Genomic DNA, 18,280 nt, shown 5'->3' on the forward strand with positions numbered 1-18,280 from the left:
CATCCTGGCAGCCAGTCACCGCCAGCCGCTCTCGTGGGAAACTCTTGAGCTGTGAAAATACTGCCGAGTTGGCCTGAGCCTGCGTATTACGAGGGAACAGTTATTTCGCATGTAGAACATGCGAAAATGTTGAGCTTTCAGAATTCATCAGCTTCAGGAGAATAACTAGGGGATGAAGGGATAAATTGGAAGGCATACCAAAAAAGTACTGAAGAATGGTGATGACAAGACATGAAATGAGAGTTCGAGCGGCAGCAGGCCGCTGCCCAGCCTGCCACCCACCACTCAGGCCACGGCCAGCTCACGGGGCTCCCCATCCCCGGAAGACGGGCCTTGGCGTGTGCATGACCAGGCACCACCATGAGCGCCATGCAGCAGCAACAAGTCTGGCGTGACCGTCTGCCTTCAGTAGGGAGAGCGTAGGTGTGGTGGCAGCCTGACAGGTAGTTATCAGGAGGCTGGCAGCAACTGTCACAGGATTGAGTGTCAGCTGTATGGTAAAACTTAAAGATAGAAGTGGTCTGAGGCACTATTCCCTGACACATAGCGGTGTCAAAATGAGTGTCAGCCGTCAGGAATGTCGCAAGAGATTTAAAATAAGATTGGAATGACCATATACACACCTTGCATGAAATACATTTGTGTTGAGAATTGTATGAGTGTATAGCGAGACATCTATTCACAAAGTAGAGTATTTTCACCCTGATCTATTAAAAAGTAGAGTGTATTCACCCTGGTATATTGTCAACACACACACACACACACACACACACACACATATATATATATATATATATATATATATATATATATATATATATATATATATATATATATATATATATATATATATGTGTGTGTGTGTGTGTGTGTGTGTGTGTATATATATATATATATATATATATATATATATATATATATATATATATATATATATATATATATATATATATATATATATATAAATATGAAAAATATAAGTGATAAAAATAGAGAATGAAAGAATTATCATTCTCTCTCTCTCTCTCTCTCTCTCTCTCTCTCTCTCTCTCTCTCTCTCTCTCTCTCTCTCGCGGGAAATGCAATTAAATATTTACTGCTTCACCAAATAACCATAGATAGACACGACGTGGAGAAGAAAAATATGTCTTAATGACCATTTAACATTTCTCATTTTTCACAAAAAATATTCTATCCCCTCGCCTCCCCCCCGCCAAAAAAAAAAAAAAAAAAAAAAAACAGGTGGATATCACGACCACAGGGAGAGAGCAATCTACACCACAGCTTTCCATAGTGCCCTACGTTTATTTATTTCAGGTAATTTTAAGGTCATAACTTTTTTTACGTTTTTCTTTACATATGAGATTGAAAACAGTTCGAAATTACTAAGATATTGGAAAGGCGACCGTAAACAAACATTATATAGAGGCAAGTCATCAATATTATCCCTATTTCACTTAATGTAAGTCAAACATGTGTCACAATGGAGACATTAGTTTAGCATTTCATATTCCGTGGTCAAATATTCCCTAGCTTGATTTTAGTGTGGTGAGACAGTAAAGGCAACATGGTGCCTGACTGTTTCATTGATGTTGCCACCCCTTCCCACCTTCGAGTCCCTTGGGGGCTTACTAACAACTTGCTCAAGCCTGTGCTCGGTTCCAATACTTGTTTCATATGATCCTAACGGTAATATTACACTCCCATGATTTTTTTTTTTTTTATGATTTCTATAAATATTTTGTTGCCTTTAAAGTGTTTTCGTCTCTCTGTTTGGTAAAAACGTGGCGTTTAATGGTGCTTTATAACGCAAATATGAGGCACTTAACCGTCAAAATTTACGATTTGCTGTTTAGGACTATTTTGTTTCAAGCTTTATGGTATCAAAGAATCGCATATGCTTTTTTAAGTGTGAAATCAACCTTTGCGTCAAATATGTGGACCTTGCAATGGTATTTAGTTATGTTAAAATTAAATCATATATATTTCTTCTTTTGTTTGTTTATGTTTTGGTTTGCAATCTGACTTGTTCCAGAATGCCTTTAAAGATAACCTAGACTCTGTAGAATGTGTTATAATGATCGCCAAGTAAAATTGACTAGAATTTACAAGAATTTTTAGTGAAAGTAGATTTTAACGGCCTTTTCTTATATAAACATTTGTTCATGTGCTCATTTCTGGTTTCAGATAAGTATTGGATGCCTGAAGATAGTTTATATCATCTAATATTTTTCAAATATGCATGAAGTCGAAATAGATGGATGTTCTAGTAGATATATAAGTGAAAATTTTTATACTTTTATTATACTTAATCTAGACATTTCTTTGAAACTTGTTACCCTGGAGATGTTTTGATGGATTGGATTTTAGTTTTTTTTTTTTTATACCATGCAGGGTTTTCACGGGAATTTATGGGCTAAAGGGGATACTTTTTGGGTACCCCCTATCTCAAAGCCCACCCGCTAAGAAACCGTTGCCCCGAGTGAGGAAGCCCAACCTGCACTCGGACCGTGGACAGGATTCGAACCCGTGCGCTTGGAGACCCCTCGGATCTCAAAGCACGCATGGTTCCACTGTACCATCATAGAATATCAAGCATTCTGCCATGGCTTTGTTTTATTTATAGGCAATTTTATAAATTATTTACGTAATTTAGCCGAGTTACCGCTGTTCCCGCTCACCCTGATGACGTCATAGTCAAGATGGTGACTCATTGTACCTCCGGGCGGGCGTCTCTCTTCTAACACCCCACTTCATCTATATTTTGCATAATATCTAATGTTTTCTAAGTGGTGTTACGTATTTTTAGGCTCTGGTGTATAGATCGAAGCAATAAAAAGAAAGGGAAAGGAGGAAACAAAAGAGCGAGACGAAGAAGAAAGGAAAAAAGGAGAAAGAAGAGGAGGAGCCAAAACCACAATGTTTAACTAATATTCTTATTCTTTAACTAATATTCTTAGCCTATGTCACGATGTCTACCTTTGCTTCTCCTTATCTACCAATTAAATCAATGCGGTCTGGAGTCAGTCAACATCTGATGCAATAATATGCAATGCGGTCTGGAGTCAATCAACATCTTTGACGTTACATTCTTGTCTATATTTGGCTGATGCAATGATATGTAGTAAAGGATCAATGGCATACTTAGCTGTGTATAGATGTTAGAAAGTATCGTCGTAGAACACGTGTGAGAATAGATAAGCGTGTAAATATTACACGTATCAGAACACGTTGAGATAAGTTTGTTAGCCGTAAAAGCTGGACTGGGAACAGTACGGGGGGCAAGACGAGGCCAGCCATCACAACAGGCCTAGGGCGAGGAGCCGCGTGAGGCACACAGGTGAGCGTATTACCATTATTTACACCCTTCTTGGTTGTGTTAGTACAGATAGCGTGCAACCAGTTAGTCATAAGACCAATTCATATGTTCTCGGGTGGAATGTTGACTAGAGGGAGTGCAGCATTAAAAGCTGACCTGTGTTAGCCCTTAAGGTACCGGTGTGGAGCTCAATGTGAAGTCCATCAAGTCAGTAGTATTAAGATGTGCTTATGTGTTGGTGCTGATGATGCCGTGAGTTGCTGCAGCGGGACCTCCCTCCTGTGCCAGTGCCTCTGCGCCGGAGTGGAGGCATGTGGTGTGCCGCGGTGTTGTACTGCCAGCTGGCTGCTGTCAACCCGTATGGCAGGGGTTCTCAACTCAGGAGTTTCAGCTCCCCCTCCCTGACATAATTTAAGCATAGACCAAATTATATTATTTATTTATTTATTTGTTTTTTTTTTTTTTAGTATATGTAGCTTTTTGAATTGTGAAGTTACTTTTGCATTCTGGTTAACCATCCATAACTAAAATGTTTGTCAGTTCTTTTCCTTGCATTTCTGGATGGAGGATGCAAGTGATACTGATAAGGGACAAAACCCTCTTCATGGTAAGAATCATATGACCAGTACTGAAAGACTTCAAGGGGTACATATGATTAAAAAGATTGAGAGCCCCTGCCATATAGTGTCAGGTTGTATATATATATATATATATATATATATATATATATATATATATATATATATATATATATATTTATATATTTATTTATTTATTATTTACTTATTTATTTATTTGTATTTATTTATTTATTTCATTTATTTATTTTTTCATATAGGTATGTTTTTTTTTATTTAACTATAAAATGGAAAAAAAAAAAAATCTGGGATCCTATTAAATTAACCTGAATCTCTTCTATTGAGTTTATATATACATGTAAGGGGGAATTAAGGTTGCAGAACATCATACAATACACATCATCATCTGGATACTTGGTGAAGGAAAAAAAAAAAATGATAATAATATGAGGTGATCTTGGCAATAAATTGGCATAGATAAGCAAGGCAAGATATTCACAACACAGGTCTTTTGCCATCATCTAATTAAAGGAGAGGATGTAGACTGTTCTTCATATTACTTATACAAGTTACCTTTGTTATAAAGCTCCTGGTAAATTAAAAAAAAAAGCTAAGGAAGGGTGCTTATCAATTAATCGGATAAGACTGTTAAAGTAAAGCCTGGGAGGATCACTAAGCACACAGGACTCCCTTCTAACATGCCATTCTTAGTGCAAGAGAAACACAGGAAGGGTAGGGACAAGAATAATTTGTCAATACTGCAGGCCTTGAAGAAGTTGAGATGATTTTTCTTGAGGATTTGTCTTGGGAAGGGAAGGAATCTTTTTAGCAATTTGGCTGAAGTGGAAGTTGTGTAGCCTTGACTTTCCTTCCCTACAGAGTGAATAACTCTATCAATAAGAATGCAATGTCAGGATGATTATAGCTTAGTAGAACATGCTTTTATAGTGAAATAGTACTCATCTAGATTTCATTCCCATCTGCAAGAAGAAATAGCAGCATCACTGGCAACAAGCAGGATGGGTGAACGCCTGCAGTCAGTGCCAGAGGTGGACCAGAAAACCTTCAGTAATGAAGAGGAGAAGGTGCTGGAATTGTGGAATAAACTTGATGCATTTCATTCCAGCCTGAAGCAGAGCAAAGACCGGCCAAGGTAATTATTTGGAGACTAGTTTTGTTGAGTCTTTGAGTAGGAATACTAGTGAATAGGTGTGAAATTGAGAGCATAGAAATAGGAAGCAGAAAACAAGAGGATGTTTCAATTCAATACCATTTGTAAAGAGTTGGCAAAGAGGAATGCACAAGTGTTTTGTATTCAGCTTCATCCAAAGCCAGTATTTCTTATCCTTTGTAAGTCTTTTAAATGAGAATTCTGCAGTAGTGAGATATGTATCTTACCAGTCTTAACTAATTCTGTACCTCAGGTTCACCTTCTATGACGGCCCACCCTTTGCCACGGGGTTGCCACACTATGGGCACATTCTGGCAGGCACCATCAAGGATGTGGTGACACGGTGGGCACACCAAAATGGTTACCATGTGGAGAGACGCTTTGGCTGGGACACCCATGGCCTTCCTGTGGTAAGGGGGGCTGGGAGTACCAATGGAGAGATAAAGACAGGTGGCTTGGAAATATACACACAAATGCATACTCTGTAACTTGAAGTTGAGTGTCCAGAAGTAAATTGTCTTAGAAACGTGAATTCATAAAACATAGATGGGTGTCTAGTATAACAGTGTGTGTTGACTTAATAATATTTGAGGACTTGTCAGCAGAATAAACATTACTGATGCTACAGTTAAGACTGGAATATGCAGTCATTACTTATTTGAATAACAAACATGTAGATATGCTAAAATGTGCCAAACACTGATTATAAAACAAATACTATCAGGTTTATGAGAAATGGTGTGCTATATTGTGAGATACTTGGAAAAGCTTATGTTAGTAATGGCTCTTTCTTTCAGTGAAAGGAGAAAATTTCATGATATTAGAATTAATATTTTTATTAGAATGAGTGAGAGTTTGTTTTTTAGACCAATGAAAAGTAGAATTAGTATGATGTAAAAAAAAGATCTAGGTAGTCATATGCTGTAAAGAAATTCATCTTTTTAAACAGGACTGTCACTTACTGTAAAAGTATTGCTGGTAGAGATGCATTAGACTCAAGCTTTTAGACTAGGTTGAACAAAGATAGATTTGAAGGGAGGAGAATGCAAGCTTCTGCTAAATCATGTTAATTGTTATTCCATGCAGGTAGACTAACACTTACTTTACTGTTTTGTTTGCTCACCTGCTCTTCCCTTCCCCCCACCAGGAGTATGAGATAGACAAGACTCACGGCATCACAGGTCCTGAGGACGTGGCAGCAATGGGCATCAAGCAATACAATGAGCTGTGTCGGGGCATTGTGAGTCGCTACGCTAGTGAGTGGGAGCAGGTCATCACCCGCCTTGGTCGCTGGATTGGTACGTCTCATTGTTTGGTGGCAATGATGAGGGAGTTTTATCCAGTGTGTTTCTTATGACTTCGTTTTGATTTTGAATTAATTTTTTTTTATGAGATATATGGCTTCTCTCTCTCTCTCTCTCTCTCTCTCTCTCTCTCTCTCTCTCTCTCTCTCTCTCTATCTATATATATATATATATATATATATATATATATATATATATGTGTGTGTGTGTGTGTGTGTTTTCTTTCATATGAACACCTCCATATATACTCTTTTTAACAGATGTAGTGCTTTTACTTTTCCTATGAGCTTATGTCCAAGAGTTTTTTTTTTTTTTTTCTCTCTCTCTCTCTCTCCAGTGATCATTCCAGTCTTCATATTGGCAAACCTACTGCATAGTACATTACTTTTGTAGTCTTCTCTTTCTCATAATGATTTGTAGCTGTGCCTTTGCCTATTGTGTTAATATCTTTAGCTCACCTCTTCCATCATGGCCTTCTCGGCAGATTTTCGTAATGACTACAAGACGCTGTACCCATGGTTCATGGAGAGTGTGTGGTGGGTGTTTGCACAGTTGTACCAGAAAGGTTTGGTGTACCGTGGCTTCAAGGTGATGCCTTTCTCCACTGCTTGCTCTACCCCGCTCTCCAATTTTGAGGCTGGACAAAACTACAAGGACACCCAGGACCCCTCTGGTAGGAACTTCCTTGGCTTGATACCATCCAAGATTTTTTTTTTTTTTTAACTGGTTCTTCACTTAATTTTCTTTGGACAGAAATAAAGTTAAGAGAGAAATGCTCTTGACAATAATGCTAATGCTCAATGACGGGCTGTAGCAATGGAAAGTTAAAAAGGCACATAAGAGTTAGTAGCCTTATAAAAATACTATAGCTGAAGTTTTACAGACAATTTCCTTTGAACCTGACAATTTCTAATCACCTTCTCTTTGTTCAGTGGTGGCCAGTTTCCCTGTGGTGGGGCAAGAAGGGGTGGCCTTAGTGGCCTGGACCACCACTCCCTGGACACTGCCCTCCAACCTGGCACTTTGTGTCAATCCTGAACTAGACTATGTAAAGGTCCAAGGAAAGGTGAGTGGGATTTGGCTAGTAGAGTGATGGATAAAAAAAGCATTAGAAGAAACTTTATTTACTAAGATAGTTAGATTATTGATTGATGCATCTTTTCATTATGGAGTGTTCTGAAAGTCAAAGACCACTAAAGATGTAGGGGTGTAAAAGCAAACAGATTAATTTGAGACAGAAATTAACCAAAGTTAGTTGGGTATGTAAGGTGAGAATGCTGTGGGCATTTTCAATAATATGCAATTCCAGGAATTCCATAGATTCCAGTAATTTGTCAAGCCAGACAAATCTTGAAGAATTGCCTACATTTCGACACTTCCCTGACATATAATACAACTCCAAAGCAGAAAAAACACATTGATAGCAAACAGAAAATATGAGTAAAATTAGATATTGAGTGAATGGAAAAGGTTTGAAAAAGAAATAGAGATCTCTAGTAGGATGTTTCTTAGTCTCTACCTTTCTTTACCTAAACTACTAAAATATAAAGGCATTTTAATTGCATCACTTTTCTTTAACTTTCTTCATCTCTGACCAGACTGAGGAACGGCCAGGCATCTACATTATGATGGAGGCACGACTCTGCCAGGTCTTCAAGAGTGAAGGACAGTATGAAGTGCTGGAAAAGTTCAAGGGTCGGGAGCTGGAAGGAATGCGCTATCAGCCACTCTTTGACTACTTCCAGCATGTGAGTTTCCAAAGATTTTTATCTTCATCTCATTTAACCTTATATTTATGTGTAGATGTTTGCATGATAATATTACAAAGGTTTCAGTTACAGATAAACCACATATTCATTGGCTCCCTTGTTTCAGAACCCTTGCTGGTGTAGTAAATTAATTTTGAGACTTGCCACAACTAATCATAACAGCTCTCTCTCTCTCTCTCTCTCTCTCTCTCTCTCTCTCTCTCTCTCTCTCTCTCTCTCTCTCTCTCTCTCTCTCTCCACAAAGATACTTTGTGTGGTATAACCCCTGTGTTGCTCCTCCCCCAGAGGGGTTCACGGGGTGCATTCCGGGTCCTGTGCGATGGCTACGTGAGCAGTGAGTCAGGCACGGGTGTGGTACACCAGGCACCGTACTTTGGTGAAGACGATTTCCGAGTCTGCCTTGGCTATGGCATCATTGACCGTGATGATGAGGAGCCCATCTGTCCCGTGGATGACGCTGGACGGTTCACTCCTGCTGTCAGAGATTTCCAGGGGAAGCATGTGAAGGAAGCAGACCCGGCCATCTTGAAAGAGTTGCAGACGCGTGGCCGGATAGTGGTAGCCGAAACAGTTTACCATAGCTACCCATTCTGCTGGCGGTCAGACACGCCGCTCATATATCGTGCAGTGCCATCTTGGTTCATCAGGGTGGAGCAAATGCAGGATAAGCTGCTGGAGGCCAATGAGAAGACGTACTGGGTTCCTGGCTTTGTCAAGGAAAAAAGGTGCTGAGAAGTGCTTAGTTGTAGTAACAGTGAACACAAACAGTGAGGGGAAAATGTGCAGATCATTTTTCAACATGTAAAGAATTTAGTGTAATAGGTAGATATGCAAGAAAGATAGTTGATAGAGTCTATTATCCAATTAATCATGATGAAAAAACACTTGATACCAGATGTAAAGTAGATACACTTATTAATTAGCAGTGTAGGTGAGTAGTATTGATTTTTTTATCTGCTACTCCTTATATCTTGATAAATCATTCTGCATATCTTCATAATTCCTTGTGTGTGTGTGTGTGTGTGTGTGTTATTCATGCATGCTCATTTTGTATGTGTTATAATGTAAAGGAGTGAATTTTCCTTGCAGATTTGCAAACTGGCTGAGGGAGGCACGTGACTGGGCTGTGAGCCGTAAGAGGTATTGGGGCACCCCGATTCCTTTATGGACCTCAGAAGACTTCTCTGAGGTAGGGAAAGGTATCAGATAGCCTACATTCAATTGCTCTAACATCCTTATTTGTTTTTAAGTGTTTTTTCTGATGTTTTATTTATTTATTTATTTTATTTTTTGATTAATTGATTAATTATTTTTTCGTTTAAGGCCCATTCATACATGTCAGTGCTGTAGTGGTATCAGTTCTGTGTTGCTTGCAACTTCAACTTCAGTAAAAAAATTATTGTTGCATTGAGCTTGGCTGATGCATTCACATGTCTGGTGCAGTGCCATGTTTTGATTCTCCGTGTCAGTTTTGTTTCCATTCCATGAAAAGGCTATCATTGCCACCAATATCCTTCAGTGTTTCACAGCGCTGGACGAGTACTGTGAGTTTGTCAACAAGAATGCATGATGAATTGTTTATTATACTGGTTCAGAATCATCCTGCTCTGCATGCTTTGTCACAGCCTAAGTATATGAACAGCAATCTCAAACATTTGGATAAGCTTTGTGCATCATCAATGAACTAGATAGGTAAATAGAAAATACATCCTCTTTTCTTCCATATCTTGTGCAGCCACTTTCATTTCTTCAGCTTTTGCTCATCCTCTTCCTTTTCTTAAGAAATTATGGCAATCACTGCCAATTAGATGTCTGAAAATTTTGCCATCTTGGAAATCACTGGTCTCTGGCAGCACAGAGGTGTGTGAACAGACATCACTGAAACATCACAGATTTCACTGACACAGCACTGGTATGTGTGAATGGGCCTTTATTTTCTATCCCATTACCTGATTCGTGTTTTCTGTTTGATTTCTTGAAAAACATAATGTAATCTACAGGACTAGTGGTTAATATGAAAGAAAATTGTTACTGATGTCAAATAAGATATATTTTATATTTTGGATTCTGTACACAGGTGGTATGTGTGAGCAGTGTGGAGGAGCTGGAGAGACTAACGGGACAGAAGGTGACTGACCTGCACCGGGATAACATTGACCACCTCACTATCCCCTCGGCTCGTCCTGGACAGCCTCCTCTCAAACGTGTCCCTGAAGTGTTTGATTGCTGGTTTGAATCTGGTTCTATGCCTTATGCACAGGTGAGGACACACACATACACACACACACACACACACACACACTGTAATTTAAGATAAGTGATCTTTGGATTAGAATTTTCCATAATGCAAAGTTGTTTTCAGTATAAATACATTTTTCCTTTTCCTTATTTGAATTAGAACTTTGGACATTTATCTTTAACATGTGAATTTGTTTACTTGTTAGTTTATTCTTGGAATTTTGGTCTTTGCAATTTATCAATCTTTGATTTAAATCTATCATAACATTTAGTAATTGGTATGAGCATCTGCTCTATATACTGCATAGCTCATTTATTTCTGCTGTCATCATACGTGCTATGTACGAGTATGTACAGGTTTGGTTGCTTTATTGGACAAACCAGAATCATTATGATAGAAAGATTACTCACTATATTTTCTCACTTCTCCAGGTTCATTATCCCTTTGAGCGCCGACGTGAGTTTGAAGACTGCTTCCCTGCAGACTTCATAGCTGAAGGTATTGATCAGACAAGAGGTTGGTTTTACACACTGCTGGTGCTTTCCACAGCACTGTTTGGTAAACCACCCTTTAAAAACCTCATAGCCAATGGGCTGGTACTGGCTGAGGATGGACAGAAGATGAGCAAGCGCAAGAAGAATTACCCTGACCCCATGGAAATTGTACAAGAATATGGTGCTGATGCGCTGCGTCTGTATCTTACCAACAGGTGAGGTGATTGACAAGGTGATGGTGAGAGTAAGTGGAGAAAGATAGAATAAGAGTAGTGAGAGAAGCTATAAAGGGAAAACACTGACTGAATCTCTTTTCTCAGTCCTGCTGTTCGTGGGGACAATCTACGCTTCAAGAAGAGTGAAGTCTTTGGACTGTTGAAGGAGGTGTTTGTCCCGTGGCTGAATGCCTACCGCTTCTTTGTGCAGCAGGTGGAGAGGTAATATTGTGCCTACCTATTTGTATTCTTAGAATGTAGGAAACTTTTGTGGTGCTGTCTCAGAATCTGCATTTGATACAGGTGATGTGAAACCCTTGCTCACACTGATATCTTTCTCTACATTTTCACTTAGGTATGAGAAGGAGGAGGGAGAAAGCTTCTTGGTTCAAAGGAGAAGCATCAGTGGGCCGGTCAACCAATGTGATGGATCGATGGATCCTCTCTTTCACCCAGTCACTCCTTGCAGCGGTGCATCGGGAAATGAATGCTTACCGCCTCTATAACGTCACGCCGCGTCTTGTCAAATTTGTTGACAATCTCACCAACTGGTATGTGAGGTTCAACCGGCGGCGGCTGAAGGGTGATGGTGGGAGGGAAGACTGTCTGCGTGCACTGGAGACTCTGTGTGCTGTGCTGCTGTCCATGATCAGAGTGATGGCACCTTTTACACCCTTCATCACAGAGACCATGTACCAGAATATAAAGAATGTAGTGGAGCCTGGAGCCTTTGGACAGGTGAGTTGGGAGAGAAAATAGTACAAGGCAATTAATCAAGATAATCAAGAATGGGAAGAAAGGGAAATAAGTTCTTATCATATAATTATTTAGAAAGACAGGTTTCTTACATATCATGTATAACATGCAGACCTTTACTTTGTACTTTAAGAACTACAATACTTGTAATACAGCAGCTTACTGTTGTACAGGTTAGACTTGTGGCTATTCGTGAAAGCAATGAGCCTTTGCTTTCTTTTGTTACTCCTGTGCTTGATTGTTAATTATTTCCATTTCAAGTTTTGCATCTTGTAAGTATTGAACACCTAATGGTATAACTACTTAGATGAAAATATATAAAGAATTTAGGTGATATTTTTTCCATTGAATTAACAAATTAACAAATGACTATACTGGTAATGCTATAAGTACTACTATACTGGTAATGCTACCCATAAACTTGCAGCTTATATGCACAACTGTTGAGTGAGGAGTTCAGTGTATTTGATGTTGACTGGCAGATGTATTAAGGCCAGTGTTGCTTGTCTTCCTCAGGGTGATACAGGATCAGTGCACTACCTGAGTGTGCCTCAGCCAATTGAGGCACTGATAAGTCCTGCAACAGAAGCAAGTGTCACTCTTCTACAAAGTGTGGTGGAGCTTGGGCGCTACCTTCGCGACCGCCACAATTTGCCTCTCAAGTATCCACTGCAGGAGGTGGTGGTTGTGGTGCAGGGAGGAGAGAGTGCTCTGCATTCCTTGCTAAGCCTTGAAGACTACATCAAAGAAGAGCTCAACGTTCGCTGTCTCACCACCTCCACCGATCGCTCTCGCTATGGCGTCACCCTCACTGCAGACATTAACTTCCGCAGCCTTGGGGCACGTCTGAAGGGGGATGTGAAGGCAGTGCAGCGAGTGGTGTGTGGGTTGTCTGATGCAGAGGTGCAGGGAATGTTGGAGCGTGGCAGCCTGGATGTGCTCGGCCATACACTGCTGCCTGATGATGTAGTGGTCAAGTATGGATTTACAGGCAAGGGGGGACACTATGAGGCCCATGCTGACCAGAGTGCCCTGGTGCTGCTAGATACCACACCATCAGAAGAGTTGTTAGCTGAGGGTCTGGCCAGGGAGGTGGTCAATCGTATCCAACGCCTCCGCAAGAAGGCCCGCCTGGTGCCCACTGATGAGGTGACTGTGTGGCTTGCTGTGGATGACCCAAAGTCTCAGTTAGCTCTTATAGTGGACTCTCACAAGCAATTCATTGAGACAACCTCTCGTACACCTTGCAGACTTGGAAAGTTTGAGGCTGGGATGGGTGAGGTTGTTATTCAGGATGATTGTCCCGTCAAGGAGAGCATGCTCAATCTGACCATCACTCGTGGCTTCCAAGGAAGTAAAAGTGGAGCTACATTGGACTCAGGGATGACACCTGTGACAGCAGCACCCACCACTGCAGCTGTGGTGAAGGGTGGGCCAGTTTGTCCTTGGGTTAATGTGGTGCTGGATGGCACTCCTCGTCATGGTACTGCCAGCTGCAGTGCCACTTTACTGTTGGAGAATCCTGTTGGTCATCCAGTTGTCACCTCAACTGCTCAGCTGTTAGAGGAAGCTCGTTCTGTGTTTGGCTTCCCAGCTGGACAGGCTCGCCTCTTTGTGGAGCGGCAACCTCTCTCTCCCAATGCCCCAGCTACTACAGTGGCGGGGAAAACACTGGTCATCACTTATGGGCGAGAAAAGGTGCCTGCTGCAACTTCTGCCCTTAAGCCTTATAGCAGGTGTGTTTATAAATGAATGTGTGTATTAATGCAGCTTTACTGTAAGGACTCTGATATATGTGCATAATAATTTGCTGCTTTACCTCCTTTTATCTATATTTGTCTTGAAATCACAGATGTTCTTTGCTACCATATCGTTTCTGTTATAATCTTTAGATATTTAGTCACTTACCTCATATTTGTGTATTTTGCTAACTTCCCTCTCAGATTTTCATTTACCGTAATAATTATTCATTCCTGATCTTCTAAACCAAACAGGTAATTTCTTGCTCCACAATTCCATCCTAACAATTTCTTCTCATTGTCAGCTCAGCTACCTGTTCATGGTCTTTCCCTTCATGCAACTCCACGTTTGATCCAGTATTTTCATTGCTGCTCATTCCTCTTTCATCTCAACAGTTTAGACCATCATCTTTGCTCATTTAGTCCTTATTTTATTTTTCAGTTTTCTCTATACTTATTTCTCTTTCTGCCAATATAAAGTTTTCCAAGCACATCATTGTCATTCCATATATTCAATCTCCTCTCTGCTCTCAGCTTCTATATTCCAGTACTTTTGATAACACTACATACCTATTTATCTTTTGCTTTTATATTCCATGTTCTAGTGCTGTTGATTTTACTACAACCTCATACAATTTTTTTTTTTTTTTTTTTTTTTCCCCACATATTCCAAGTGACTTCACGAAGACTTTATTCCTTCCCTCTCCCGACTTCTCTTGCTTATTCATTCTCAACTATGTGAAAACTTAAGTATCTTTAGGGTTGTCCATTACATTAGGACCATTATCCATTCTTGATTCTTGCATTGTTACATTGGTGATTATGCTGTTGTGGGAAGAAAATTTATTCAGATTTGTCAATAATCATTCCTTTTTCCTGTGTTAGCTTCATTGTAGACTGTTTCCTCATCCCCAGGTACATCAATGTGGAATGTGGAGGCAGTAGCAATGGGCTGCGGGGATGTGTGTTGCTGGAGAATCCATGTGGTGGTGGGCTTGTGTCCCAGCATGCCCTCACTGCTCTCCTCCAGAAGATCTTTAATCTTCATTCCAACACTGCTCCACCTTCCCTCTTTGCTGATAAGGCCAAGAAATCAGCACTTAGCCTTGACGCACTGGCCAGGTTGAGTGGCAGTACTGTTTATGTCTGATTTTAAAAAAGGTTAGAGGGAGTTGATAAGAAAAGCATTAGACTGAATGTGGGATCCAAATGAATTAAATGGGTTTCAAGCTCCAAGCCAATAATTTAGTATTAGATGAAGCTGTGACATGGGCATGATATTAGATTTGTAGATAAAAGAGTTGTCAAGAAAATTGTCCAAACTTAGTACACAAGAGATTTGAAGGGAACACAAGCCTTTACTACAGTGTGTTAATGTTGCAGAGTAATGAAGTTACATAGGTGACACAATGTCAGGGAACAATGACATGGAGCAGGATGGGAAATATTGATTATTTAGGTGAGCATCATATGCAGATATTAGCCAAAATTGCTTCCTGTCAGATTGGGATGAACTATAGTGTATTATGGTAAGATGGAAAGGTTTGCTGTAACAGTTTGCAGCAAGCAGATTGCCTTTTTTTCTCAGAGAAAGCAGGTCTAGAAACATAGAGCTATGTAAAATTTTGTTATTAGGTGTATTAATATTTGAATAGTTTTTCTATCTGTTGAATACTGTTTATTTGTAATTTACCATACCCACTGTTCTTTCTGGGAATAATTGAAAAATATAATATTGCTCCTTTTCATGTTCTATTGATATATGCCATACTGTTCCATTTAACCCATAGTGCCTGGCACACACATTTCACATACCTAGGGTGTGTCAGGTATGTGATGGCAAGGGATCTCTACTGCTTGTGTGGTGAGATGCGTGCTACCACATCTCAAGCCTTGGACAGAGCCAGTGCTAGGAATAGTGGGGCCCAATTAGAAAATTGATGGCAAGGCTCCTATTATACAAAATTAAGAATTCACATGTTTATATTTTGTATAGTATGCTTGTCTTTAATTAGACAAAAAGCATTAAATACTTCATATACTAAAAGTTTAGAGACTATGAGTTTTTGTAATATAAGTTAGACAATTATAAATATATTGCTTATACACAGGTTTTTTAGAAAATGAATTTTCTGATTTTTATTTGCAAAGTCTTTCAAAATATTTTCAAGGCCAGTTTTTGCAATGCCATTTTCTAAAGATAGCATTGCCAAATTGTTTAGTCTTGAAATTGTTGACGTTAAGTATGTTTTGATCAGTTTTAATTTTGAAAGTTTCTTTAACATGACGTGACTTTAACAGGCATTGTTAAATAAATCTTCAAAGCAATAAAAACATTAAGAAATGCTGTAAATTGATTAGTTACTACTAGGTATTTAAACAGAGCTTGAGGCTAGACACTAACAAGCCTGTTGCAGGTGCTAGTTATAGAGTGTGTAACAATATACTACTACTTGATAGTTGGGGGGGGGCGGGGTGCATCAGGTGCGTGGCCCATTTTGACAAAATTAGTCAAATAGGCTTAACCCCTTCAGTACTGGAACGTATTTTTACCTCGAGATTTGTGTACGATTAGACCATTTCATTGACATTAAGAAGGATCTATGGAGGTCAAAGGATTAATGGCTGGAGTCTTCGTTATTTCAATACCCACATAAGTTTCTGAGGCTGTATAAAATCACCAAATAGTCACCAGAATGTGTGGAAATGCATCATGGTACTGAAGGGGTTAAAACTGGCCCTAGTTTAAGGAGTAGGGATTGGGATTTCATGAGTGTTGTGATATATATTTATACTGTACTTCAGCATAATATAGCCAGTCTACTGTGGCCACACACTGACCTTATGTGACAACATAACAAGCACCAACAGTTTGAATCTAGTAGGTTATTTGTAAGGGATGGTGACTGCATGTGTGTTACTGTGGAGGAGAATGCAGCTGGAGATAGCTTGGCTTCTACTCAGATAAAGCTATTCATAAAACTGGTACCTGGAAAGTGGGTATATATATACACACACACATTTGAAACTATACAAAATACATGTACATAGGTAATAACATGTTAGTGAACATGAAAATTGTGGCAGGCTCCAATCAGTGGTACTGGACATCCACAATTTAAGAGACGTTATGCACAAGTAGTACTGGATCTAGAAAGGAAAGTTAGTTTCAAAATTACTTAAAAATATTTTTATTGACTTATTTTCGTTTTATTAAAAAGTATTGTCAAAACATAGTAAAATTACATGAATTATATAAATATTTACCATTTCTCTGGTGGGTGGATGAAGTAAAGCACACTCCAGTGTATGGCCCTGTTAATAATGACAAATAATCCCACCATAACAAAATAAATACTGTATTCTGAATGGTACGGTGAACTGTTTATCACGAAACACCAAACAATAGATTTCAAATGGAAATTAAATATATGGTAAAGGAATTTGAATCAAAACTATCATGAGATGGGAAGAGGAGGAATACTGTACATAATGGGAAGACTGTAAGAACAGAGAAAGATGTTATCCATATTGCAACCATGCTAGAGAGGGAACCATTCATTTTTGTTGTGAGAAAATAAAGTGAATATTGGGTTAATGGTTTTTGATAACTAGTGAACTTTTCTGAGCTTTGCACTTGGTTTCTTCCAGAGGCATAATGCTAAACTCAGGGTATTGAAAATACTGGAGAAATACTTGTTCATTCCAGCTACTTGGCCTAAAACTGAGTGGGTATGATTGTTTTTTTCATATCTGACATAATGCAGCAATGCAGTGCCACATGTAAATCTGTGTGTGTGTGTGTGTAATTCACTGTTTGATCTGCTGCAGTCTCTGACGAGACAGCCAGACGTTACCCTACGGAATGAGCTCAGAGCTCATTATTTCCGATCTTGGGATAGGCCTGAGACCAGGCACACACCACACCACACACCGGGACAACAAGGTCACAACTCCTCGATTTACATCCCGTACCTACTCACTGCTAGGTGAACAGGGGCTACACGTGAAAGGAGACACACCCGGCCCTCTGGCTTGTGAGTGTGTGTGTGTGTGTGTGTGTGTGTATTTTGTTTTCACATCTGGCATAATGTGGTAGTGCAACACCACAGCTTCTAAAACTATGTATGTGTTCATTTTATTCTCACATTTGGCAAGACACAGTGGTGCAGCAACATTACATCTGAACTGTGTTGAGTGTATGTTGGGCCCTCATATCTGGTGTGACACAGTGGTGTGGCTGTGCAATATCATCCCATCTGCCATAGTAGTGAGACATCTCCCATTGGCTTGTGCACTTTTATACAATGTATTAGTTCCATCACTGGTCTTTCTCTCACATGCAAGCTCCCATAACTAGTGTCAGTAACAAGTGGTTTATCCACCAAGAGTAAGTGTGTTATGTGAACTATACATGGAAATGCATACAGTTGACAATCACAAATCTGGCAATCTATATTCCAGAAACATCTATTTTCTGCCATTACTGTCAGAGTGCCTTTTTCAAATTTACCACATAGGCATATTATTATTTTCTAGAGGCACAGTTCACGTTCTGATGTTGCTGTACTTGTGTTTGGTCATGCTTACATCTGACAGGCATTTCTTTTTTTCATTTAATAATTTATTTGCTTCGGTATAGCCTCATTTGGATTCAGCAAAGAAAAGAAGTGGTGTAAAACGCAAACATCGTGCA

At 39.5% G+C, this 18,280-nt stretch overlaps 2 protein-coding genes across 2 annotated transcripts in view; one reads left to right on the forward strand and one right to left on the reverse strand.

Annotated features, from left to right (window-relative positions):
• LOC123518398 (protein unc-79 homolog) overlaps positions 1-704 on the reverse strand; it is a 94,268-nt gene extending 93,564 nt beyond the window's left edge. The window contains 1 exon segment of the mRNA XM_045279210.1: positions 1-704. This exon segment is cut by the window's left edge and continues 47 nt beyond it. The gene's annotated coding sequence lies outside the window, so the exon portion shown is untranslated.
• A 2,479-nt stretch (positions 705-3,183) lies between these two features.
• On the forward strand, positions 3,184-15,330 carry LOC123518410 (isoleucine--tRNA ligase, cytoplasmic-like). The gene is given in 16 exon segments (XM_045279221.1): positions 3,184-3,340; positions 4,888-5,050; positions 5,322-5,478; positions 6,216-6,366; positions 6,857-7,045; positions 7,305-7,438; positions 7,971-8,120; positions 8,427-8,866; positions 9,231-9,330; positions 10,219-10,401; positions 10,812-11,089; positions 11,195-11,311; positions 11,445-11,481; positions 11,483-11,827; positions 12,362-13,581; positions 14,500-15,330. Coding segments are annotated over 15 exon segments (3,870 nt in total). The 5' UTR covers positions 3,184-3,340; positions 4,888-4,916; the 3' UTR covers positions 14,735-15,330.
• Positions 15,331-18,280: the final 2,950 nt, after the last annotated feature.

Source organism: Portunus trituberculatus, chromosome 43 (assembly GCF_017591435.1).
Source record: "Portunus trituberculatus isolate SZX2019 chromosome 43, ASM1759143v1, whole genome shotgun sequence".
Classification (NCBI taxonomy): domain Eukaryota; kingdom Metazoa; phylum Arthropoda; class Malacostraca; order Decapoda; family Portunidae; genus Portunus; species Portunus trituberculatus.